This window comes from Amphibalanus amphitrite, unplaced genomic scaffold, assembly GCF_019059575.1.
Source record: "Amphibalanus amphitrite isolate SeventyFive unplaced genomic scaffold, NRLGWU_Aamphi_draft 001225F_arrow, whole genome shotgun sequence".
Lineage (NCBI taxonomy): Eukaryota > Metazoa > Arthropoda > Thecostraca > Balanomorpha > Balanidae > Amphibalanus > Amphibalanus amphitrite.
This window is the reverse complement of record NW_024882719.1, coordinates 1-26,725: the sequence shown is the minus strand read 5'-3', so window position 1 is coordinate 26,725 and position 26,725 is coordinate 1. Positions and strand designations below refer to the sequence as shown.

The following is a 26,725-nucleotide window of genomic DNA, read 5'->3' as shown; positions in this document are numbered from 1 at the left end:
GGGGGGCGTTTTTCGCCCCCCCCCCCCCTGTCTAACTCCGTAAATAAGGGAGCTACGGTAACAGAAGCGATACCAAACGAAAGGTCCTTACGAGACGATTCTAAAGCACCTAAAATTTTGACCTCAGGTCAATTTTCAAGGTCAGAGGTCAAGGTCAAAGGCAAAAACCGGCACATGTGTAGTGATCTCAAAGTAAGCCTTCTAGAGGACGGCAGGCCGCAGGCAGCATCAAACCGGAAAAATTGGGTGTCAAACGAAAGAAGAGAACCTGAGGATTTCGAAAATGTGCTCAAAATCAAAGGTCAAGGTCAATGTCACGCTGAAAAAAAAACGACGCGAGCCCATGTGTAACGAGAGAGGCGATACGCCATTCGAAGTGGAGTAAAGCGTGCTTCAATCCAAGATAAATAAAATCAATCAAATCACATAAATTCAATCCAAGCACATACAAATAAAATGTTTGTAAGGTGCCGAAGTTCAATGGACCATTTCTGCGGTCAATAATGAAGGCAATATGACGATAAAGTCCAACTGAGATAATCGTTGGCACGGATGTGGCCAAAATCGGGCACGAGCAGGACCAGAATTTGGCGCAACTGTATATCACGAACGGGATCCAATGCTGGAACGAACGGCATCAGCGTCAGGCTCAGCACCATAAGCTGGTACAAATGGTGAGGCAATTCAGGCTCGAACTACAGAACAGTCAAGCATAACTAGTAACTACCGTAATCTAACACGAACAGTTATGAGACCCGGCACCAGAACCTGGTACAAACGGCACCATTTTGGACTGGAGAGCGTACCGTCACCAGGCACGAACGGTTCCAGAATATGGCGCGATGGTATGTACATCAGGAAAGAACGTTACCATAACCTGGCACGAACGACATAGGATCAACCATGGAGACCAGAATCAGACACGAACGGTAAAACATAATGGACAATAACGGGTATGCAACGGCGCAGAGCAGTTGAGAGGCCACCAGCGGCGTCCGGCAGGAGCCGAGCCGGTCGGCCAGCGCGCCGTCGAGCCGCGGGCTGGCGCCGCCCGTCAGCGCCAGCCCCGCCTGCAGCTCGCCCACCGACGGGCTCCGTGTGGACATGTGCAGCGTCACGCCAACGGCAGCATGCCGCTACGGTGCAAAAAGGTTCATTTTCTGACGACTGACAGTGTATTTCAATAAGGACACAAAAATGCAGCTGCCGGACTGGCCACCCTTTGCCGACCACACATGGACCGACGGCATCGGGCGCTGCCACTGGACCCTAGCACAGACTCGATCGGATCAACACAATCTTACACCAGGCACACAACACACAACGGATCATGGTACTCAAGTCCGTGCCATCGGTGTCACTCAACAAAAACGGTGCTTCTGTCTCAATGTAAAACTCAATGTATGTACTTACTGACGCCGCGGGCGGCTCCGGGCCGCGAGTCCCATCCGGACCCAACCCAGCACAGCCCAGCCCCCGGCCCGATTCAGCCCTATCACCGGGCACCGCTGCCAGTGCCGAACAGGGAAGGACGGACACCAGAGAACAACTGATGACAACGGACTTACGAGAACTTACAGCATCGAAACCATTATGAGGAAACACGTTATCGAGATACACAACAACCCATACACACTTCACACGCCATCTTGACGCTCACGACTCCGACGTACGCTAGGCCGCTGGCCACCCTTTGCCGACCACACATGGACCGACGGCATCGGGCGCTGCCACTGGACCCTAGCACAGACTCGATCGGATCAACACAATCACTAGACTTACACCAGGCACACGAGACACAACCGAACATGGTACATGCGTCCGTGCCATCGGTATCACGCAGCAAAAACGGTGCCTCTGACTTCTGAGCTTGATAACCAAACTCAACAAAAACGGTGCTTCAGAGCTTGACAACCAAACACCGGACACGGCCAGCAGGACCTACTGCAGCGCCTCGAGCGATCCTGACATAGGCCATGTGGCGGCTGTTCACTGGCTGCCACAGAGAGCACTGCTGACGTCGCGGGCGGCATCGGGGCGCGGGCAGGCACATGTATTGTCGCCGCGGGCGGCATCGGGGCGCGGGCAGACACATGTATTGTCGCCGCGGGCGGCATCGGGGCGCGGGCAGACACATGTATTTGACGCCGCGGGCGGCGCCGGTCCCCAAGTCCCGTCCGGACCCAACCCAGAACAGCCCGGCCCGGCCGCTCCAGCAGCTCACTCCTGAGGGCAGGGACCACCGAACTGATGTTAGTTACGCCGTGAAATCGGACGGAGTCATGGAGCTATGTGAAGGAAATACAATATTGAGCCTATTACGGTTTTCAAAAGCGTTTTTTCAGCGACGCGCTAGCTCCACCAGGGGCGAAACGGCGAGGGGGTCGTACCCCCCTCGGCCGGCGCGTATGTAGAAAACCAATAGGTCCGGCGAGGGTTAATACCGCTGGAATTTGGCTTATTGAAGTAAAAAAATGCGGTTGGAGCTCTGCTGGCTCCAGTTCTATGAACTCAAAAATAGGTCACCTTATCCACACTTACATAGTTATGACAATGAACATTGAAGAACTAACTGACGATTGACTCAGTTAGTATCAAGGAGGAATCATCCCTTACACGCCTAAAATAAGCAACCGAATATAGCGCATCGCAACAAACATACGCGCCAAGTACAAAGAAGTGCATCAATACATTGTCAATACTTACTGCCTTCTGTTTAAGTTTGTACATCTTGCATCTTATGTCATTCAGATTATGGCCGTTGAACGGCTCCCTCTTGTACAGGTCTCTGAGGTCATCCATACTGGGTACCCGCCCACCGCGGGCTTTCAGTATCGCCCGCAGTCTCTGCACTTCGGGCACAGACCACTTTACATATCGCTCTGAAAAAATAAAGAAATGTTAACCCTGTTATACGCCTTGACTAGCCTGAGGCAAGTTTTTTACCAGCGCCGTGACGCTCTTCCAATCACAATACATCGATGGAAGGACAAGGGTGCATTCACAACCTTTCTAGTCAGGTAATGGGCCGCCCTACAGTTATACACGTTGTCAAAGGTGAAAATTATTCTATTGTGACACCGTTGACGAACTTCCTGATAGACAAAAAGGTAAAACACAACCAATTACTGGTTGCTTTAAATGATTTTCTCACAGCACAAAATATTTAACCTCAGGCCATCACCTTTGTTTCAAAGAGTTAACTTTCTAATTACATACTTATTCGGAAACACTGACGCCCGGTGTGATACCGACTTTACATCTGTTATACCCGCATGATATACTTTCGTCTGCTCCGGGTGATTTAGTGATAAATAGCAGACATGGTTGTTTAGTTCAGCACTGCTTAGCGGGCATCAACCGGGTAAACGGGCCTACCTAGAGCGTCCAAACAGTGTTGCGGTAGAGCATCTCATCTTCCGTCGGAGAGGCCAACAGCCTGGTGAGACTACTACAGAATATGTGTCCGCTTTGCGAGCACTAGCCAATATATGTTACTTCAGGACGATAAATTAGACATCGGCAGCCACATCAGCCGCACAGCACCAGCCGACGTCCGGCGCTCGGAAACGGAGGAACATCTGGCCACCCTTCCAGACGACGCCGTGTAGGTATGGAGCGACGGCTCGGCGGAGGGAGGTGTCTCAGCCAGAGGGAGTGAAGCGTTGATAATCCTCCCCTCGGGCGAGGAACACGAGCTCCGAGCCCCCGCAGTCAAGATATGCAGCAGTACCCGCGCTAAGCTGGTGACGATCCGCGGGGCTCTGGAGATGCTGCTACAGCTGGAAGGCGGCCCGGCGGAGAGCCCAGTCATCGTCTGCTCAGACTCGCAGGCGGCGCTCGCCACGCTGGCGAGTGGTGCTGGGAGTCAGACGACCGACGGCACTCGGTGCCGCCGTATGGCGACTGCTCCTGACTCCGAGTCCTCATACAGTGGATCCCGGCACACTGCGGAATACCCGGCAACGAAAGGGTGGACGTGCTGGCTAAAGTGGCCTCCAGCATGTCGCAAGCCGCCGTCCCGATGGACGTCCGCTGCTTCGTAAAGGCTGATTGTTTGAATTGGACAATTGAATTGGACAATCATATACGAATTAATTTCGTGAAGGCTGTCAGCCTTGGCCGCTCCGCCACCAAGGCATGGCATCGCAGCTGGACAGACAGCATCTTCAAAAAACATTATGGGAGACCGGATGCCGATGCCGGTGCTTCTGGTGTCTCGGGACGAGGCGGTTAACGTCCACCAGCTGCGGGCGGGACACTGGAGCCACTCGTAGAGTTATCTGCGCAGGATCGGACGCCACCCCGAGCGCGAGTGTCCACAGTGCAGCGACCTGGCCTGCCCAGTGCAGTGGCGCGCTGCCTGGTGTGCCGCGAGGGTCCGGACACACCGGAGCGCGTGTTGCTCGGGTGCCCATGCTTGGCCGGAGCGAGGCTCCAACTACTCGGAAACATATGATCGGACCCTACGCAGCTTTGGGACGGCGGTGTCGTGGCGGCCTTCAGCCGCGGCTACCTCAGTCACCGAGAGCCGTTGGGCTACGGCCGGCCATGAGCCGACCCGCGGAGAACAAGAGCAACAACTTCAGGACGATTGAAGATAAGACGATCAGATACCTCGTGGTGGAACAGATCCTGCATCATCATCTAGCGAAGTTCCTGCAAGACGGTGCCCTCACCCTGGAGAAGGTGCTCGATTTGTGTGAAGCCTACGAGCGTTCAATCCTCCAGTCGTCTGATGGCTCGTCATGAACACAACGCAGTGGCTAATATCAGCCGACAGCCGCGGTTGACAGAACACCCAGCATCTGTAGAAGGCCATGCGGGAGCTAGGGGCTCGCTGACCATGCCAACAGCCAGGGCCCCTCAGTGTCCTGCCAGACGAGTGACCTGACGCGTCTGTGGAAGGAAGTCACTATGCTGCAGTCGGAAAGAGGAAGTTAACACGAGTGAAGAAGGCCACCATGGCGTTTCATGTGTTGCAGTGCAAGGTAAACACCTGCAGTAAGTAAGGTGACCGGCCCTGTCATCCTGGAGGCAGAGAGGCGTAGGCAAGCGATGACACTTACGGTGGATGCTGGTGAAACCTGCTCGACCTTGAGACTTTAGTGCAGAGTACGTCTGCCGTCTCTAGGGATGCACTTACGAGCCATCCACATCCAACCTCCTCAGGTTCGGGAGAATGCATTTCAGCGTGACAGGTAAATACTCTGCGACGTCTGCGTGCCACAGCCCGGTACCAGTCGGTGGATGCCAGCCTCTTCCTGGTGGATACATGGCCGCTGCGGAAGCCATCACAGGCCTGGGTCTGATGCAAAGCTGGGTGTCACCATTTCCCAACATCAGGTGAGGTCTTCACCATACAAGAGGAGGGGGATGCGATTCTCCCGACCATCAATGGCTACCAGCATTACAGCATCCTCGTCCCAAATGTCCCATCCTCGTCCCTAAGCCCACGGACTACAAGCTGCGCCGTCTTTTGCTCTCTGTTCGAGATGAGGTGCAGGAGGAGCGGAAGACATCGTGGAGAAGATTGAAGCGTCCTCATGGGTGAACCCGCAGGTCTTCTCTCGCAAATTCAACGGGCAGCGTTGACATCAGGTGGCCCAACTCACATATTGTGGCTGAGATATATCCTCTTTCGACAATCGAAGAGTACCAGGCTCGACTTCATGGCAGAGTCTACAGCAACATCGATCTCCGGTCGGCATGTGAGCAACTGGAACCCCATCCGGAGAGCAGGAACATCAGCGTTCATCTCGCACGGTGAGTTGATACGATTTCTGCAAATCACCTCCGGCCTGGTCTCGACAGACTCTGCTTGCCAGAATCTCCTTCACAACTTGTTAGGGAGCTCAGAAGTTTCCTCTCGCTGACTTGCTGGTCGAATCGCTCCATCCCAGTCTGCGCTTACATCCGACAACTTGCTGTGATTCTACGGAAGGAGTGCTGTTCGAGTGGATGGGGGAAGAGTCAAGGTTCCAGACCATCAAAAATGGTACCGAGCAGCCCGGTTCTGACGCCCTTAAACCGAGACCTACCGACAGTGGTGACGTCACGGCCACGCGCATCCGAATCATTCATTTGATAGCACTGCTGGGTGCTGGTGCCATCATGTCACAGCTGTCCTGACGGCTCAGTGCTTTGTCCTGACGAGCGGTGCTCTTTGTCCGACCGTGAGGCCCTCAGTGCCGTGCAAGCAATGGAGCGGTGGAACGTCTACCTCTGAGGGCGACGTTTAACACTCCGGACTGGCCAGTCCGTGATGAACACGCTCCTCGCCTAAGTTCTCAGACTGGGCGGGAGCACCTGTTGCTAGGTGGTAGGCTCGAATGCTACCGTACGTCTACGAAGTGACGAGCGCCCCTGCCAGCAGGATCACTGTCGCTGACGCACTGTCACGCCAGCGGCTGTCCACTACAGGGCCCGTAGAAGAAGCCGATGAGGAAAAGGTCGTCATCTGCGTCAGGGGCGAACACCTATCACCGCTAACGGAGAAGAAGGTTCGAGAGGCAGCTGTAAAGGACCCTGAGGGGTGTTCACGGGCACCGCACACTGCTGCGTGCGGTGTGTGCGGTGCGTCCAGCAGGCGTGGGGGTAGGGGATGGGTAGGCGGCTCTGACGTCACGGCTGCGTGCGGTGAACGATCCGCTGTGGCCAGTCCCGACCGGCCACAGCGGTCGCTGTGTGCGGTGACGGAAGGCTGACGTAGGGACGCAGTGGGCGGAGCTTGGAGGCTGTGTGCGGTCCGACCGCACACAGGGCCCGTGAACAGCCCTCAGCTCTCCAGCAACTGAGTGACGTCATCCTTTCCACTTCAGCAAAACTCGTCCCCTGCTGTCATTTCGGAATTCGGCAACACCGTGAGACTTGCTATAGGCATGTCGTGCCACTCTCCGTATCTCAAATCGTCCATTTGATACTGATGTCCATTGATACGGCTTTAAAGATGCTTCAAAGACGGCAAAAACCCATACGTCCTCGCGACCGAACAGGATAAACTCAATGCAGACAGCATATAACCACATGTCAAAAGCCCTCACGTCGTCCTTGTGTAGTGTAGCGACGTATTGGGTTTTGACGTTGCAAGCATTTCATAATCTGCAAGAACGTCTATGGGTTTACCGACGTGGATTTTGTCACTGGCACATAGGTTAGCCATGACGTGTGGGTTTTCGCCGACGTAGTGGGTTTTGACTGTGTCACTTCCGTGCTTTTCAAAGACGTGTGAATTCCAAAATTTGTTTTTCCTCTCCCAAAAAGCTTTTTTTGGTTTTTGAAAAAAAATCCTCATGGCATGAAATAGAGCTTTGCAAGCTGGTCACAATGGTGTAAAAAACGAAAAATGACCCAAAATTGACATGTGGGGTTTTGACTTTGGACGGCAGAATGTGTTGGACTTGGTGCTTCATGCTTCCTTGTCTGCCGTTTTCTTTGTTTGTTAGCCATTGCCGCAAGATACATAGGTGCCTCTACTATCGAGTCTAAAAAATCGGGAGGGGCAAACCATCAACATTTATTGTTTCTTTGCATATAAAAAGGTATACAAATTTAACAAAGAGGGTATTTAATGCAGGAAATTTCAATACGTTTATGAAAATAATGCAACACGTAAAGCTGATGCAGGCGATGTAAGGCGCCAAACCTTTCACTTACTTTTTTTGCGGTCCTTCTTCCGCTGTTCATGGCCTGTGGACATTAAAAAATATAGTTAACATTAGGAATAGAACCACTTAACCATGTAATTCTGTTAACATTACATGGTTATGCATGAGAACATAAATTTGGCCGGGGCGTCGCAAGTCCATCTACGACACGTCGCAAGTTACGACACATGTCCCGTCGCAAGTTGTGTCGTAGCGAAAAAGGAGGGATGTTGAGGAAAGAGGGGTTTGTCGGAGGATACGACAGAACGTAGCTACGACGAGGCTTAAATACCCGCTTTACTCGAGAATTTAACCCGCGCACCGACGGGGGGGGGCGGATATCCGCCCCCCCTGAGGTTTTTCGCGAATAGCGGGAAAACCGTGGCGCGTAGCGCCGCGAAATTTGGTATGACTATTCCCTTATCAATTTTACACATGGTGTGCAAGTTTGAACCTCCTACCTTTCAAGGTCAGGTCACCAGGTCACTTTGAATGACCCAACCTCAAGTCACTTTTTTGCAACTTTGTCACCGTGCCAGAGCTACAGTAGATGTCGGAGGCCTTTGAAAGTCGCAGGATGTTATTAGGTCATTAGTAGCTACAATTTGTATATCTCGGAATTTTGATATCGGTGACCTAAGGTCAGGTCAATTTCGCGACCTCCCCATTATAAGTCAATGGGGGAAAAATCAACTCCCTGTTTTTACCACTAAAACGGGTCGGAATGGCCCCATATACCATACATGACTTCATATACGATCAACCTTCACTACCTTGAGGTCTGTTTTGCTGTTGGGCAGCTGTGAGGTCATGTGACGTCATCAAAGGTCACCAAAGGTTTTTGGCCAATAACTCCGTACAGGAACAAGATACAGACGCGTGGATGGTCTCATTGTGTTCAGCTCGTCAAGACGCATCGAATGATATACATGATGACCTCGAGGTCACGTGACCTGAGGTCAACCTTTGACCTTGACCTTTCGAGGTCAACATATATATCATTCGATGCGGATTGACGAGAGGATCACGATGAGGCCCTTAGTTTGTTCCTATCTCGACTAATTCGAAAGTTATTCGAGAAAAACTATCTCCATATTTAGCGCCGCCATTTTGACTTTTTCGACCCCTGTGACGTCATCTTTGACCTGACCTGAAAATGACCTTAGTAAAAATTGTAGATCTTGACCGTGCGTATCCGATGCCGTTTACCGCTTGTCGCTATCTTGCTTCGTTCTCGAGATCTCAGGGGGGGGGCGGTCATCCGCCCCCCCCCCCCCGTCGGTACTAAGTTGGCGCAGACCCCCGTCGGTGCGCGGGTTAAAAGGCTACACGATCAGCTGATCCCGTAGTAAACGTCAGTAAGGTCGAAAACTCTATCACGCATAACGGAACATTCGCCTTTCTGGTTTGAGAGCTTATGAGACAGCCAGGTCAAGCATGTTCTCTGATTCTGAAGCTTTGTCTCAACTGGGTGACTTGTGATCGCTAACGCTCACATAATTTGCCATAAAATTTGGGGTCGATCACAGGAGATTCGTGGCTAAAGAGCATCTAGAAGCTATGCTTTAGAAGAAATGAGTTCAGAGAGTTTGAAGTCACAGAGAGGTAAGAGAGTTGAAGTTGGAGGTCACAATTGGAGGTTACAGAGGTCATCTGGGACACGTCAGGTCACAGAAGTCAACTTGGGGACACGTCAGGTCACAGAGGTTAACTTTGGGTCATCACAGAGCTCAATTGGAGGTCAACTGGGACACGTCAGGTCACAAGAGTCAGCTTGGGGTCATCAAAGAGCTCAATTGGAGGTCACGGAGGTCATCTGGGACACGTCAAGTCACAGAGGTCAACTTGGGGTCATCACAGAGCTCAATTGGAGGTCATATGGGTCATCTGAGATACGTCAGGTCACAGAGGTCAACTTGGGGGTTATCACAGAGCTCTATTGGAGGTCATGGGGGTCATATGAGACACGTCAGGTCACAGAGGTCAACTTGAGGTCACCACAGGGCTCAATTGTAGGCCATCTGGGGACACTTCAGGTCACAGAGGTCAACTTGGGGTCATCAGAGACCTCAATTTGAGATCAGCTGGGACACGTCAGGTCACAGAAGTCAGCTTGGGGTTATCAGAGGTCACTTAGAGGTCATAGAGGTCATCTGGGACACGTCAGGTCAGAGAGGTCAACTTGGGGTCATCACAGAGCTCAATTTGAGATCATCTGGGACACGTCTGGTCACAGAGGTCAGCTTGGGCTCATCACAGAGCTCAATTGGGACACGTCAGGTCACAGAGGTCAGCTCGGAGTCATGAGAGAGCTCAATTGGAGGTCATATAGGACTCGTCAGGTCACAGAGGTCAACTTGGGGTCATCACAAAACTCGGAAGTCATCTGAGACACGTCAGGTCACAGAGGTCAGCTCGGAGTAATGAGAGAGCTCAATGGGAGGTCACGGAGGTCATCTGAGACACGGCAGATCACAGAGGTCAACTGGGGTCATCACAGAGCTAAATTGGAGTCATGGGGGCCATCTGAGACACGTCGTTTTTGGAATTGGGAGAATCTTTTGGGGGATGCCCCTCGCAACGTCCAAGATCGCCTTTCTGGACTCGCCAGTAGTTGCTGGAATGATATAAGGCTGCTTTGTATCCCTGAATACCCCAATGAATTTGAATATAACATATTATGCACCATTTTTAACACTCGCTGGCACGGATTGAGGCCTCACAGATGACCCGTCGGTTCAAGCTCTATAACTCGCGTTAGCGTCAACGGATTGTAACCAAATTTTAACTCAAGTTCAAACAATTTTACACTAACCATGTAAATTTCGTGACCATGGCCCGAATGACCTGTGACCTGTGACCTCTTCCTCAAAGCAAGGTTAGCTTACGACACAACTTACGACTGCTATTTCAAATTCGTAAGTTGTGTCGCAAATCAGGCAACTTGCGACAGGCTTTACTACTTAAAGGGACTATCCCACCTTTAACATGGGGTTTGAGTTGAGATAGCCAAGTTTGCGGCGAGGTTCAGAAACCTATATCTATCTAGGTTGCAACCCCCGCGGCCTCCTGGTGTTGAAGAAATTCGTTCCCTTCATTTGAAAATGGGCCTTGTACAAGGCCCTATCTTCAACATGGAGCGACCGTTAGTGTGACGTCACCTCGTTTAGTCGTTCTGATTTAAATGGGTTTGTTCGTTGAAAAATCGCTTAAAACTTGGTCTGAACTTTGTTGTGGTGCCTACAAAGTAAAAAGAATCTGCTTTATGACAGTAATGTGGCCTGGGGAAGGAGGTAATTTTGGGCTGTGACGTCACATATTTGAAAGTTTGTGTTTGGAATATGGGAAGTCTAAGATGTTTAATGAAAAATAAATGCCAGAACCGTGTTCCTGGTCATCCAATCTATAAAGTCGGGCACAATTTAACTGGTTTTAATAACATTTTAGAAGGTGGGATAGTCCCTTTAAGTAACGCTACTCATCGATTGATCCCTCCAAAAACGACTTACTACACAACTTGCGACACGTCGCAGTTACGACGAGGCTTACGACGCTCTGGATTCCTCCGGCCAAAAAGATCTTTTCGCTTCATGTCTTGTTAAAGATTTTGAGTTTGTCGTTTCGTTAGCACGACGTCCCCTAAACCTGCACCTGTCTACTGCTTTTTTTTTGCCACCCCGAACAAGAACGACTGAGGAGGGGGGGGGGGGGCTTGATACGACCCCACTTACGTTTCGCTCCCATGGAACTAAAAACAGCAAATTTTCATGGGAAAGGGGCTCATGAGTCCTCGCTCCCTAACTACATCAATATTTAGAGGGTTTGCATGATAAAAGCCAGCATTAAAAATAAAAATGGCGCTTTTCAGCACGAAACGCTACGTGTCTCGAAAAAAAAAACATAAAAGCTAGAACAATTAAGATAGCATTCGATAACTTAGAACAAGCCCTATCGAGCTTTATCAAAATATTTTGTCTCAATACGTTAAGCTCAAGATTTCACCAAAGGAGACGCAGTGAGTGTTGCTTAAATACTTTTTTTGCATATGACATTTCATATGTAACAGATTTAGCAAAATTGCAAACGAGGCCGAGGGTAGACGAGGTTGGGTGGCGGGCGGCGCTTCACGCCGCCATCGAGCTGCTATTGCAAAAAAAAAAATCACCCATGGGTCGGATTCCCTCCCTCCTCAGACGGACGTGAGTAAAGGCATTCTCGCATGGACAATGCAGTTATTGAGCGATACGCTTATTATCCTGCATCGATCGCAGTGCTTCAATAAATGCATATGAACTCACCTATGCAATTGCCCTCCCACTATAAAACTTCAGGCCGGACTATAGTCTGTTCCATATCAAGCTTGCGGTCGGAGTCCCCTTGGCAGTTCCAGGCAATTCGCTGAGCGCGCTACTCCATTCAATAATTTGAGTCTTAGAATGTAAGATGTATGCACAGAAATCACGCACTGCCTTCAACAGAGCACTTCAGCCGCAAGCTTGACATGGAACACACTATAGATGTAGTGAATGCGCCTCACCTCCTTCATCGTCCTCTTGGCGATCATCAGCCGGACCGCCCTCATTTTCAGAGCCTGGCTCGTCGAAGTCCTCTGAAAAACCGTCTCTGTCAGATTTAAGAATATGTGTGATGCAAAATAAGTGCCTGCCATAATGGGCAAGCATTTCTGAAAAAAAAACGCTGAACGGAACATATGTGCTACGGTGGTACCCGGACTGCTTTGGCTATCCGCGCTCGTCCTTAATCTGAAGTACAGCACCATGGGTCTGCATATAACCTAGTAGTACCAGTGAACTTTAACGGTCTTACATTGCCTTCGCTCTGTACGATTCTCTTCATGGTGTTATTGCATTGCCTCTTTAACACTACATTGCAAATTAATGCTTTAACTGCATGAAATGTCTGCTAAAATGACAGACGAATGGTGATGTTACGATTAGCACATGTACAAACGATTAGTTACCTTCAGTGAGCATCTCCTCCAGGCTCCGTCCGCTATATTTTGAGAGGCATCCTTCGTCCAGCTTCATCATCAGGATGGAGGCACGCGTCAGTTCGTGAGTAGCGTCTGACAGTCTGTAGTACCCACGATGCACGTCTTTGTCATGTCCCATGTGCCGGGTGAGCACCTCCATATCGAATTCACCCATCTCTAGAATCTGGGACGTTGTAGCACAATATTTCCGTAGTTTTGTTGCATGGAAGAGATCTGCCCTGTTTAGTGCCATGTCCGACAACTGCTCTTTAAGCACCACGCCTGCGTTGTAGTGTCCTGTAGTCCTCGCCAGAGGGTTTGCGAACAGATACTTGTTATCCTTGTCAATGTACGTCTCCCGGTTGTCTACCAGTAGCTGCAGCGGAGCCGCGCAGTCGCTCGGTATCAGGGTGGGGACCTTGTTCCCGCACTTGCCGCGGGACATGACGACGTCGAGCTCGTTGAACAACTTCTTTTCTGTTTCACCCATTGACTTGTTCACTTCTTCTACCGTCTCTTGTTTGTACATCTCTCGGTTGATCCATGATTGCAGCAGGATGCTGCTAAGCTCCTTAGGACGGCGTTTGTTGAATACTAGCAAACGGGCGAGAACCGCTTTGCTCAGCCTTGCATAGTCTGTCATGCCATGTATTCCCTTTTCTGTCATTTCTTTCACTCGTTCCTTCATTTTTTCGGTGAAAAGCTTCAAATCGCTGGTAAAGGGCAGCATGTCTTTCTTGTCATACTTGTTCGACTCGCGGTTCTTCAGCGCTACGCTGCTGATCTTCACATTCCAGAATTGGTCCACGTGATACAAGAACGCCTCAGCATCTTTCACTTCGCTTTCTTCTTTCTTGATCAGCGCAATGCCCTTCTTGAGAGCAGCCAGCTGTCGTAGTTCGCCTCCAATCCGCATGGCCTTTGAAGGAGTTTTGTATGTGGGCAGCCCCGTGTGGGCGTTTAGCTTGTCCTGCTCAAACCCACAGACGGATTTGGTGGCACTTACAACCGTATCAAATCCTTCGCCATTGATCAGCTCTTGCATGCTCTTTCCGGCTGCTTGGACAACTTCGCCCATCATCCTTAGGCGCTGGCTTATCTGCGCAAAACCCGACCTTCCAAGTTTCGCGTGCAAGTTGGCACCCCACTTCTTCAGGAGTTCATCGTTCTTTATGGTCTTCGTAACTGCATCGTCGTGCATACGAGACAATATGTCCTTGTGATACCCAGTATTTTCTTCTTGGCCGTCACTCAGGAGCGTCCGGCTCTCTGCCAGCACCGTGGGAATGTCTGGGCATTCTGTTTTGCGAGCCACACAGTGATGTTTTATGTGCTGCATCATGTTGGTTTTAACCACAAAAAGATAGCAGTAAGGACATGGCACGTAGTCGTCCACGGACGCCTGGTCCGACTTCCTTCCCAAGATCATGTCACCTTCACCCCTTTGTAGGACGAGTTTGTTGTGCTCCATGTTGCCTTTGTTGATCATCACGGTGATTTTCATTTTTCGTTCCTGCTCAGAATCACACTCCTGTATATCCTTGACTTCCTTCTCGTCACGGTGGACCGTCTTGATATGGCGCCATATCAGATTTCTCTTTTGCTTGCAATATATGCAAACATTTTTTTTCCGCACTTCGCCGCACGATGCGCCGTTCCTCGCCGACTGAGATGTACGCGACTGAGAACTGTGCTGGGGCGGAGCCACCTCAACACCGTCGCTGACATCAGACTCAGCTCCCTGTTCTCCGTATTCGTTCTCCTCCAAATGGTGGTTCTCGGGAGCCGTGATCTCTGTTTGATTGCACATCAAGTGCTCAGGAAAAGTCCATGTGCCATGGTCCCCTGCATCCTGGACTGAAGCCCTCGAAGTAGAGCAGGTGGGTGACATAAGGTCGTACTCGCTTGCAGAGAACGGCGTCATGTCGATCAGTTCAGTTGGCAGTGCTGTTGAATAAGAGGTTTTTACTGACCCACAAACTCCCGTCTCAGAGGTAGGTGGGGAAACACGAGACGGGGCTCCAACCGTCGCCCCAGTAGTTGTACACAGATGAAGAGCATCCCATCTTCTAGCGTCCGGGGTCGGGACGGGCGGCAGGCCTCCAGCCGCAGTCTCGGAAGTCGCACGCAGATGACGGGCATCAGCCCGCCTTCCCGCTTCAGAGGTCGGGACGGGCGGCGGGGCTCTGGCCGCAGTCTCAGAAGTCTCACGCAGATGATGAGCACCCCACCTTCTAGCGTCCGCGGTCGGGACGGGCGGCGGGCCTCCGGTCGCAGTCTCAGAAGTCTCACGCAGATAAAGAGCATCCCACCTTCCAGCGTCCGGGGTCGGGACGGGCGGCGGGGCTCCGGTCGCAGTCTCAGAAGTCTCACGCAGATGAAGAGCATCCCACCTTCTAGCGTCCGGGGTCGGGACGGGCGGCGGGCCTCCGGTCGCAGTCTCAGAAGTCTCACGCAGATGAAGAACATCCCACCTTCCAGCGTCCGGGGTCGGGACGGGCGGCGGGGCTCCGGTCGCAGTCTCAGAAGTCTCACGCAGATGAAGAGCATCCCACCTTCCAGCGTCAGAGGTCGGGACGGGCGGCGGGGCTCTGGCCGCAGTCTCAGAAGTCTCACGCAGATGATGAGCATCCCACCTTCCAGCGTCCGGGGTCGGGACGGGCGGCGGGGCTCCGGTCGCAGTCTCAGAAGTCTCACGCAGATGATGAGCATCCCATCTTCTAGCGTCCGGGGTCGGGACGGGCGGCGGGCCTCCGGTCGCAGTCTCAGAAGTCTCACGCAGATGAAGAGCATCCCACCTTCTAGCGTCCGGGGTCGGGACGGGCGGCGGGCCTCCGGTCGCAGTCTCAGAAGTCTCACGCAGATGAAGAGCATCCCACCTTCTAGCGTCCGGGGTCGGGACGGGCGGCGGGGCTCTGGCCGCAGTCTCAGAAGTCTCACGCAGATGAAGAGCATCCCACCTTCCAGCGTCCGGGGTCGGGACGGGCGGCGGGGCTCCGGTCGCAGTCTCAGAAGTCTCACGCAGATGAAGAGCATCCCACCTTCTAGCGTCCGGGGTCGGGACGGGCGGCGGGCCTCCGGTCGCAGTCTCAGAAGTCTCACGCAGATGAAGAGCATCCCACCTTCCAGCGTCCGGGGTCGGGACGGGCGGCGGGGCTCCGGTCGCAGTCTCAGAAGTCTCACGCAGATGAAGAGCATCCCACCTTCCAGCGTCAGAGGTCGGGACGGGCGGCGGGGCTCTGGCCGCAGTCTCAGAAGTCTCACGCAGATGATGAGCATCCCACCTTCCAGCGTCCGGGGTCGGGACGGGCGGCGGGGCTCCGGTCGCAGTCTCAGAAGTCTCACGCAGATGAAGAGCATCCCACCTTCTAGCGTCCGGGGTCGGGACGGGCGGCGGGCCTCCGGTCGCAGTCTCAGAAGTCTCACGCAGATGAAGAGCATCCCACCTTCCAGCGTCCGGGGTCGGGACGGGCGGCGGGGCTCCGGTCGCAGTCTCAGAAGTCTCACGCAGATGAAGAGCATCCCACCTTCCAGCGTCAGAGGTCGGGACGGGCGGCGGGGCTCTGGCCGCAGTCTCAGAAGTCTCACGCAGATGATGAGCATCCCACCTTCCAGCGTCCGGGGTCGGGACGGGCGGCGGGGCTCCGGTCGCAGTCTCAGAAGTCTCACGCAGATGAAGAGCATCCCACCTTCTAGCGTCCGGGGTCGGGACGGGCGGCGGGCCTCCGGTCGCAGTCTCAGAAGTCTCACGCAGATGAAGAGCATCCCACCTTCCAGCGTCCGGGGTCGGGACGGGCGGCGGGGCTCCGGTCGCAGTCTCAGAAGTCTCACGCAGATGAAGAGCATCCCACCTTCCAGCGTCAGAGGTCGGGACGGGCGGCGGGCCTCCGGTCGCAGTCTCAGAAGTCTCACGCAGATGATGAGCATCCCATCTTCTAGCGTCCGGGGTCGGGACGGGCGGCGGGCCTCCGGTCGCAGTCTCAGAAGTCTCACGCAGATGAAGAGCATCCCACCTTCCAGCGTCCGGGGTCGGGACGGGCGGCGGGCCTCCGGTCGCAGTCTCAGAAGTCTCACGCAGATGATGAGCATCCCATCTTCTAGCGTCCGGGGTCGGGACGGGCGGCGGGCCTCCGGTCGCAGTCTCAGAAGTCTCACGCAGATGATGAGCATCCCATCTTCTAGCGTCCGGGGTCGGGACGGGCGGCGGGGCTCCGGTCGCAGTCTCAGAAGTCTCACGCAGATGAAGAGCATCCCACCTTCCAGCGTCAGAGGTCGGGACGGGCTGCGGGGCTCCGGTCGCAGTCTCAGAAGTCTTACGCAGATGAAGAGCATCCCACCTTCCAGCGTCAGAGGTCGGGACGGGCAGTGGGGCTCCGGTCGCAGTCTCAGAAGTCTCACGCAGATGAAGAGCATCCCACCTTCCAGCGTCCGGGGTCGGGACGGGCGGCAGGGCTCCGGCCGCAGTCTCAGAAGTCTCACGCAGATGAAGAGCATCCCACCTTCCAGCGTCAGAGGTCGGGACGGGCGGCGGGGCTCTGGCCGCAGTCTCAGAAGTCTCACGCAGATGAAGAGCATCCCACCTTCCAGCGTCCGGGGTCGGGACGGGCGGCGGGGCTCCGGTCGCAGTCTCAGAAGTCTCACGCAGATGAAGAGCATCCCACCTTCTAGCGTCCGGGGTCGGGACGGGCGGCGGGCCTCCGGTCGCAGTCTCAGAAGTCTCACGCAGATGAAGAGCATCCCACCTTCCAGCGTCCGGGGTCGGGACGGGCGGCGGGGCTCCGGTCGCAGTCTCAGAAGTCTCACGCAGATGAAGAGCATCCCATCTTCCAGCGTCAGAGGTCGGGACGGGCGGCGGGGCTCTGGCCGCAGTCTCAGAAGCCTCACGCAGATGAGCATCCCACGTTCTAGCGTCAGAGGTCGGGACGGGCGGCGGGGCTCTGGCCGCAGTCTCAGAAGTCTCACGCAGATGATGAGCATCCAACCTTCCAGCGTCCGGGGTCGGGACGGGCGGCGGGCCTCCGGTCGCAGTCTCAGAAGTCTCACGCAGATGAAGAGCATCCCACCTTCCAGCGTCCGGGGTCGGGACGGGCGGCGGGGCTCCGGTCGCAGTCTCAGAAGTCTCACGCAGATGAAGAGCATCCCACCTTCCAGCGTCCGGGGTCGGGACGGGCGGCGGGCCTCCGGTCGCAGTCTCAGAAGTCTCACGCAGATGATGAGCATCCAACTTTCTAGCGTCCGGGGTCGGGACGGGCGGCGGGCCTCCGGTCGCAGTCTCAGAAGTCTCACGCAGATGAAGAGCATCCCATCTTCCAGCGTCCGGGGTCGGGACGGGCGGCGGGCCTCCGGTCGCAGTCTCAGAAGTCTCACGCAGATGAAGAGCATCCCACCTTCCAGCGTCCGGGGTCGGGACGGGCGGCGGGGCTCCGGTCGCAGTCTCAGAAGTCTCACGCAGATGAAGAGCATCCCATCTTCTAGCGTCCGGGGTCGGGACGGGCGGCGGGGCTCCGGTCGCAGTCTCAGAAGTCTCACGCAGATGAAGAGCATCCCATCTTCTAGCGTCCGGGGTCGGGACGGGCGGCGGGGCTCCGGTCGCAGTCTCAGAAGTCTCACGCAGATGAAGAGCATCCCACCTTCCAGCGTCAGAGGTCGGGACGGGCGGTGGGGCTCTGGCCACAGTCTCAGAAGTCTCACGCAGATGAGCATCCCACGTTCTAGCGTCAGAGGTCGGGACGGGCGGCGGGGCTCTGGCCGCAGTCTCAGAAGTCTCACGCAGATGATGAGCATCCAACCTTCTAGCGTCCGGGGTCGGGACGGGCGGCGGGCCTCCGGTCGCAGTCTCAGAAGTCTCACGCAGATGAAGAGCATCCCACCTTCCAGCGTCAGAGGTCGGGACGGGCTGCGGGGCTCCGGTCGCAGTCTCAGAAGTCTCACGCAGATGATGAGCATCCCACCTTCTAGCGTCCGGGGTCAGGACGGGCGGCGGAGCTCCGTCCATCGCATGGGTAGCCGGTCGCAGCTCATGAGTCGTCATAGTCAAGTCAAGTCCAGGATATTTGTGGTATACATGATACTCAGTGGTGTGAGGAGGGGTTTCATCCACGCGGCCGGCTGACCCAGGAGATGAAGGGAGGACTTCTGGAAAGAAAAGATATGGCAACGCATAAGGAAGCATGGCGGTAGGAGGATGAATGCTGTCTTGATTTTTTAACCATCACCAGTGATTCGGCGAGTGATTTTAAAATGTAGGATCAGGTAGTGAGCCAAAAAAAGAACAATGTCTAAAGAAAAACCAGAAAAACGATTGAATTATGATGTGTTGATTAGCATAGATACAAGTAGATTTGGGTGGACTGAGTAACTGGTAACAACACAAATGTAGGCACCATAGTCACGTCTTACCTCGTCCATTTTTACGTGAGTGACGCTGCGCGCCTTTATGTCTGCCACGGGAGTGGAGAGCAGCAAGCAGCATCCTCTTCCCATATGATCCAGCTATGCGCCCTGTCAAATATTGATAGCTATTAGCTAACATAAAATACTAAAGGAAGTTTCCCAGCCAGCAATTGGTTTGGCTCAAGTCCGTTTTGCCCTAGCGACTCCGGCACGCCAGATTTGGGCCGGTGTAAACGGAACGCCGTCGGAATAAGAGTTTGGGTCGATATGGCTCTATTCCGGTTAACCAGTCTTTGCCGTAGCGTTCCGGAGCTAGTATGGCTTCGGACCGACAAGTCCGGCCGGCACTAGCGAGCGGTGGCCTGACCTGACCTTGCCGGAGGGGCCGTGACGTCACCGGCGGGCGGTCAGAGCGAGTCGGCAGAGCCTCACTCTACGCGGCCCGAGCGAGCAGTGAGGATCGGTGAATAGGACATAGGGGAGGGAGGGGAGGGGAGGGGAGGGAGGGGAGAGAGAGAGAGAGAGAGAGAGAGAGAGAGAGAGAGAGAGAGAGAGAGAGAGAGAGAGAGAGAGAGAGAGAGAGAGAGAGAGAGAGAGAGAGAGGCGGCCGGCCAATAATTAGGCAGCCAACACTGAGTTGAATGAAGCACACGATGCTGACAACGTTACGGAGTTAACTATAAGATAATGTCATGCGTTTAATGTGATTGGATTTTTCACTTAAATGCTTTCTTCCTTTGTGACCCACAACCCCTAATTTGGGGAGGACAAGCTGCCCCAACGGTTCCTGACCTTATGAAAAGTTGTGGGGCACCGCCCCCACGGCCCCAGAGTTGTGGGGGCTAGCTGCCCCACTGCCCCCGGTTCCCGCGCCTATGTATGAATCTATGAAATTATGTTGGTATATTTCCGATTTCGATCCCTCCAGTTGGAGGGGCTCAAATACCTTACGAGCCCCCCTTCCCAGCCGAAAAGTTGGAGGGGCTCAGCACCCCCTAGCCCCCCCCCCCGGCTCCCGCGCCACTGCCCCCCCCCCCCAAGGCAAATCATGGGCATCATAGCATTTATTGCCCCCCCCCCCAAACTAACCGATGAGCCCCCATGGGGGTATGGGGCCCTGGCCCTTATTCGATTATCACGAGGCTCAAGAAACACACGCCAGCTATTCGCACAGCTCCCATACCGGTCTTTGAGGGTCCTACAATGACCTCTGAGGGTCCCTCAGTGGCGGTCATGCGCCCACCTTGACCGCTGAGCCCCCAGCATGACATTAAAAACTCAGACCACCAGCACGGCGCAGGTTAATAGCATCTGCAAATTTGAGCACTCTACTAAGCTATGCCTTCGTCGATTGTATTTACATAAATTTTGAACATGAGACCTAATACAGCTCTGAGGAACCCCAATCAGAACATTTTTCCCACCTTGCCCTTCACCCATTTAGCACTATACGCTGCTGGCGTCCTGTCAACCGGGTCTAGTATATTCCCCTTCATGCCTTGCAGCTTCAATTGCAATACTATCCTTATGTGTGGTACTTTATCAAACGCATTATTGAGGTCAAGGTATGCTACCTACATCAAACTGCTTTCTTTGCCAAAAGTGTTTGTAGGTATCTGTCGCAGCTTCAAAAAAGTCTAGGTTAAACATAAACAGCCTTTATTTAACTCATGCTGGATATTGCCTATCACACTGTTTTCATCCAAAGATTCTACCACTTTCCCCTAGATTATGGATTCCAATATTCTGCAAACCAAGGAATACTTCGACAGTGACTGTAACTCACCTCGTTTGGTATCCATCTGTGATTGGATAGTGGAGACTGACGCCAACCTGAAAACAAGTGTTATTGGCAGTCAAGGTGTGAGAGGTGCATACACTAAATATTGCCGCTTGTATCATTGAAACTTTTACATCCGTCCGCCCGCTCATTGCCAGCAACACCAACATGACTAGGGATCCAGCAAAAAGTGATTGATGTTCCCTCTCGGTCGAGGGCTGTCAGACGGAGAAGAATCTCCTGTACGAGGAGGTCGGTCGAATAGAATTGTGTCAAGGCCTGGAGACCACTCAATGAGTCAGATGGGCTCCTATGTAGCCACACTTATCTCCATAAAGGACCAATGCGCCGGTTTCTGAGAGACCTTGCCGGCTTCTGAGGGCCCTAGTAACGGCCAATGAGGGATCAGCTGCAATGGCTCCACACCCGTCTGTGATAGCCCCACGGCCCACACCAGTGTTTCTAAAAGCCACCACATCGGCACCTGCGAGGCCCCTCACGCCATCTCCAAGGGACCCACATCAGCGCATCGCCCGTAACCCTCGCCGTATTGTAGTAACATTAACCCTCGCCCGTATTGGTGTTTTTCCAGCCGCGAACGTATAGGTAAGGGGGCGGGGGCCCGTTGCCCCCCCCTTGCCGTTTCGCCTATGATTGAGCTAGAGTTTCGCAGAAAAAAAAACGAGCGTGTTGCCCGTGACGAGAGGAAACCGATGACACCCAATATTAAGGTCCTAGTTCATTGGTTGACCTTCCAGGTCAGGTCAAAGACCCAGAAGTCGGGAAAATCGGGACCTGTTAGAACGTCGTAGTGTGGCAGTGTGGCTGATATGGGGGCTTTCGGGGTGTTGATCACGAATATCATGTTAATTTTGATCACAGATGATGTCCTCATGCATTTTAACTGGGCCGGGTCAGGTCAGGTCAGGTCAACCAGTAGGGGTCCTGCCGGGTCTTCGCAGTAGGTGTCAACCGCCTCTGACAGCTTCGTAACATGTTACGAAGGCACCAAAACTACTTCGTTAATGTTCATATGGTTGCTAAATTCGAATTCAGCTCCAAAAACTAGCCTAGAAACATGTAAAACTCGAAAAAGTGAACCGAGGTCATCAAAGGTCAATGACCTGACCAGACCTTCAGGTGACCTTGACACCCACCCTAATGCATGGGGGCAACATCATATCACATGTTTGAACGCCTGAAACCACGAAAAGACTGGAAACGCGCGGCTAATGCGAGCCGACATACGCCGAACCGCGATTCCGGCCAAACATGGGCTCGAAAAGTAGGTCACAGGTCAAAGGTCATTTAGGTCAGGGTCATGAAATTTTTAGGGTAGGTGTAAAATTGAATAACCCGAGGGTACTGAAAGTTTCGTCGCGATCGGCCGCTTTTTACGCGAGTTATTCGCGAAAAACCGAGGGGGCCGTTCGACCCCTCCCCTACACGAACGTGGGTTAAGGGCCTACATCGGCGGCTCTGAGAGTCCCCAAACCAGCGTCTCTGAGGGCCACGTACCAGTGACTGGGCCAGTACCAGTGATGGCCTCTTACCAGCCTCTGAGTGTCCTTGCCAGTCTTAGTCTATGAACTATGAAAGGCCACTTTCCACTTTCAGGCCACTGTGCAGGGCCACGCACATGCCAATGATGGCCCCACCAGTGTCTCTAAGCCCTAAGGCCCCGCGGCCCGCAACGGCGGCTGTGAGGACTCAACACCAGCGCATCTGACGGCCTTTCACACCGGTGACTGAGGAGCTCGCTTGCTTCGTTTGCTCGTAAAATACCATGCACATTAGGCACACTCCTTGGGCATAAATGGTATTTTTACGTGCCAATTTTTAACATTTTCTCAGGGCAGACCGTTTTAAAGAGGCCTGTCTGCCAGTGGGACCGGACCCACCGTGCCCCCCTCCCATCGAAAGGTCCTGGATACGTCCCTGCCTGGGCTGACCCCGGGCCCCCGGGTGACTCGCGGGCCCCTTCAAGAGCAGGTGATCCCCTCGTGGGCGAAATCCTGGGTACGTGTCTGACGTACATCGTGCATAGTTAATCCAACAACTATTTGTCATGTTGATTTGATTTTTTAAAAATAAATTTAGTCCGAACCTTTTGATGGGAACACGGGCGTAGGAACGTCATGAAAAGTGGGTGGGCCACCCTGTCAAGGGGCCTCCTTTTCCAGGGGGCCTCCTATTTTCAGGGGCCTCCAACTTTTGCCTCGTCCTGCCGGCTGCTTTCAAGTATGACCTCCAAATCTAGCTTCTGAGATCGAGCAGATGTACCCAGGGGCGTAACCGCTTCAGCGAACAGTGCGGGAAGTCCGCACCATTTTTAAAACTTATTCTCCCTCCGATTTTTTTTTTTAGAATCTATATGCCGCGAACGGTGCATGACCCCTGAAAACCCTTACACAAATGTCTTCCTCGTTTCCCAGGTGCCCCCATTAGCTTTATAGGCGCCCTCTTTGGCATATAAGCGCCCTATGTATAGTCATCAGAGACATCCCTATATGTCCCACAGTCGCCCCGTTGTCGCATACAATGTGCGCTTATCATAGGCGTCTCTCTTTTATGGACACTTGAAGGCGCCTCTCTTTGCCATGCCGGCGCCCCTGTTTCTTATGAATGCACCCTCATGGCATCGATCCATTGCAGTGCAGACCTCTATTGCATGTGGACGCCCATATATGTAGGCCTCAGAGGCACCCCTCTTTCGCATTAAGGCACACCTAAGGGCTTCATAGGCGCCCTTCTATTGCACGTAGGTGCCCTACTGTCTCAGAACCGCTCCCCTTTGGCATGCAGACGCCCATCTTTCGACAGAGGAGCCGCTGTGGTTCTTAAGACGGCATGTTACTCCCAGACGCAGATGGGGCTCTCGGAGTCGGGACCTTCAGTCGATGATGGGTGCCCGCCAGATGTGGACCCTCGGAGACGCCGGTATGGGGCCCTCTGAGATGCCGGTATGTGGCCCTTAGAGACACCGGTGTGGAACCCTCAGATACTTCAGTGTGAAGCCCTTACAATTGCTGGTGTGGAGCTATGAATGCGCTGGCTTAAATCCCTCAGAGGCCGGTACATGGACATTAGAGCTCAGTGAGAGCTTGGCTTGTGTGGTGCCTTCAGTGGCCTTGTGGAGCCGTTAGACATCAACATTCAACATGGTGCTCTCAGGAGCCGGTGAGTCCTCAGAGTCACCGGTGTAGGGCCTTCAGAGCTCCGAGATACTGGTGTGGGGCCCTCAGAGGTGTCGGTGTGGGTCCTTCATATGTACTTATAGAGCCTTGAGATGCACAGGTGTGGTGGCCCACAGAGGCGCCGGTGTGGGGCCCCCAGAGCCACCGATATAGGGCCCTAAGAGACACTAGTATGACCCTCAAAGGCGCCGCTGTGTGGCGCTCATAAACACTGGTGTGGAGCCATCACAGGCGGGTGGAGCCGTTAGAGGCCGGAAAGGGCCCTTAGATGCCTACAAGGAGCCTTCAGAAGCCGGCGTGGCACCCTTATGGGAATAAGCGTGTCTACTTAGGACCCCTTGAGGTGCTCTCATGTGCTCTGTGGGGCTCTACCGAGCCGAAATATGGCCACGGCAAGTTGCCGCCACCTGGCTCTTCGGACTATCATTCTCAGGGGCCTCATCTGCCTAGTTTGAATAGAAGGGCCTCTCAGAAAATCAGTCTCATGGGCCTCCTCTGGCTAGTATAAATAGAAGGGCCTGTTAGACCATCAATCCTAGGGCCTCTTCTGGTTAGTATAAATAGAAGAGCCTCTCAGACCATTAATCTCAGGGGGCTCCTGTGGACAGTATAAATAAAAGGGCCTCTCAGACCATCAGTCTCGGGGGCCTCCCTAGAAAAGTGTAAATGTGGATAGAAGGCCCCCTCAGATTCATTAGGAGTGAACCTCTCTGACTATCAGTCTTAGGGGCCTCTTGTGGCCAGTATGAATATAAGAGCCTCTCAGACCATCGGTCCCAGGGGCCTCTTCTGACTAGTTTGGATAGAGGGCCCTCCCAGACCACCGGTTTCAGGGGCCTCCAGTGGCCAGTTATATGAACAGAAGGGCCTCACAGCCATCAGCCTCGGGGGCCTCTTCTGACTGGTGTGGATATGAGGGCCTCTCATACCATCAGTCTCAGGGGCCTCCTCTGCCTAGTGTGAATATAAGGGCTTCCCAGGCCATCAGTCTCAGGGGACTCTTCAGACTGGTGCCGGATTGAGGGACCTCCCAGTCCCAGACAGAAAGTTTTGGGGGGTCTCCTGTGGCCAGTATGAATAGAAGGGCCTCTCAGTCCATCAGTCTCATGGGCCTCTTCTGCCTGGTGTGATTATAAGGGCCTCTCAGGTCATCAGTCTCAGAGGCCTCCTCTGACTACAGTGTAGATGGATAGGCCTCCCAGACCATCAGTCTCAGGGGCCTCTTCTGACTATTGAGGATAGAGGGGCCTCCTCTGACTAGTGAGGGTAGGGGGCCTCGGCTAGACCGCCAGTGTCAGGGGCCTATTCTGACTAGTGTGGATGGAGGGGAGGGGCCTCCCAGACCACCAGTCTCAGACCTCCGACTAGTGTGGATAAAGGGGCCTCCCAGACCGCCGGTGTCAGTGGCCTCCCCAGACCAGTGTGGATATTGGGGCCTCCTCAGATCCACTAGGGCCTCTCAGGCCATCAGTCTCAGGCGCTTCGACTGTCAAGTATGAATAGAGGGCCTCCTTGGATCCATCACGGCCCCTTGGAGTCCGTGCGTGGGGATTCGTGGAACTTATTTTTACCAAGTTTGTTTATTATGGGAGGTGACGACGTCCTCTCAAATCGAGACGAGGGCCTAGAGTAAAAAGTGGGTGGGCCAAAACACATGGTTGGCCCCCACTCGAAAAGTGGGTGGGCACTTACCCACCTGCCCACCATTGGTGTACCCTATGTTCCAGTGTTGCAAAAGTTGCCGCTGATTGGTGTCTCCAGACACCAAAGATTTTTGTACTCAGTACTCATCATAGAAAAAAATATAATTTTGTACTCACTTTTCAGGGAAACTGAAATCAATGGGTAAACCCCATAACGATAGCATGCCAGTCAAAAGTTAAGTGTCCACTGAGTTAGAAATAAATGTAATGTAACAAAAACAAGCATTACCCAGCCACAGCCCACAACAATCACAAAGTTTAATTCGCCGAAAGTAAAGTCTTTCAATCACTGGAAGAAATTACCCAATCTACAACCACAACCTACAACCTAAAACCTACAATCTACAGCATCACATATGGTAGCTCGTGCTATGTCTGCCCTACCAATGCCAAATTTATAAGCATATAGGGAGTGACCATGTGCTAATTTAGTAAAGGAGAAAATGTAAGCAATTAATTTGTGCAGTAGCATAAGTCACAACTAAGAAATTGGCCAAACATGTCAAAATAGCAATAACAGCAGTGTCCAAGAGCTAAGTGGATTTCTTAAAGGCAATTCCGAGCATTCCGAGCCATTGCTAGATTTTTCATTTATCTTCTTTGATGGGGTAAGAAATCAAATGACATTTTTGTAAGCAGATTTCAGAACCTATCCATACAACTTATGTAAATAATAAAATGATTACAGGCAGTAAAACAAAATTGTTTAAGTTTTTAACCAATGCAGGTTATCTACGAAGGTAGTCGTAAAGCAGGCGTCACACTTCTTTTTGCAACCAAGGAAAGGCGCTCTACCCAAAGTTGCTTTCTTATCGAACCAAACCAAACCAAACTGAACCTAACCTTACCTACAACCTACAACCTAGAATCTAACCCCTAAACCACCTAAAATCTACAACCTAACCTAGTACCTACAGCGCCTCTCCTTGGTTGCGAAAAGAAGTGTGACGCCTGCTCTACTACTACCCCTACGAAGCCCCGAAACATCAATACCCAATAGGTACCCATATCAT

At 53.1% G+C, this 26,725-nt stretch overlaps 1 protein-coding gene across 5 annotated transcripts; it reads right to left on the bottom strand.

Annotated features, from left to right (window-relative positions):
• Nucleotides 1–1,156: 1,156 nt before the first annotated feature.
• On the bottom strand, nucleotides 1,157–22,976 carry LOC122371270. 5 transcript variants are annotated; one of them, XR_006254706.1, is made up of 6 exons: nucleotides 20,819–21,771; nucleotides 19,039–19,140; nucleotides 12,184–12,255; nucleotides 7,657–7,689; nucleotides 2,707–2,882; nucleotides 1,157–2,247 (listed from the first exon to the last, which is right to left on the bottom strand). XR_006254706.1 is itself a non-coding variant. In XM_043347447.1 (6 exons), the coding sequence occupies exons 1-6, from the start codon at nucleotides 20,832–20,834 to the stop codon at nucleotides 2,221–2,223; spliced, it is 405 nt and encodes a 134-aa protein (XP_043203382.1). In that variant the 5' UTR covers nucleotides 20,835–22,971; the 3' UTR covers nucleotides 1,157–2,220. The 5 variants fall into 5 exon arrangements, 4 of the variants coding, with proteins under 4 accessions (XP_043203382.1, XP_043203383.1, XP_043203381.1 ...); XM_043347447.1 differs by having other exon boundaries at nucleotides 1,157–2,226; nucleotides 20,819–22,971; XM_043347448.1 differs by lacking the exon at nucleotides 19,039–19,140 and having other exon boundaries at nucleotides 1,157–2,226; nucleotides 20,819–22,976.
• Between the last annotated feature and the right edge of the window lie 3,749 nt (nucleotides 22,977–26,725).

Bases quoted from the DNA above. Each gene is read 5' to 3' on its own strand.
- LOC122371270 (XM_043347445.1), bottom strand. From the start codon at position 14,563: ATGACGCCGTTCTCTGCAAGCGAGTACGACCTTATGTCACCCACCTGC. The intron at 12,256-12,627 runs GTAACTAATCGT...ACGGTTTTTCAG, and splicing joins GGAGGAGATGCTCACTGAAG to AGGACTTCGACGAGCCAGGC. The intron at 2,248-2,706 runs GTAAGTATTGAC...AACTAACATCAG, and splicing joins ACAAACTTAAACAGAAGGCA to TTCGGTGGTCCCTGCCCTCA.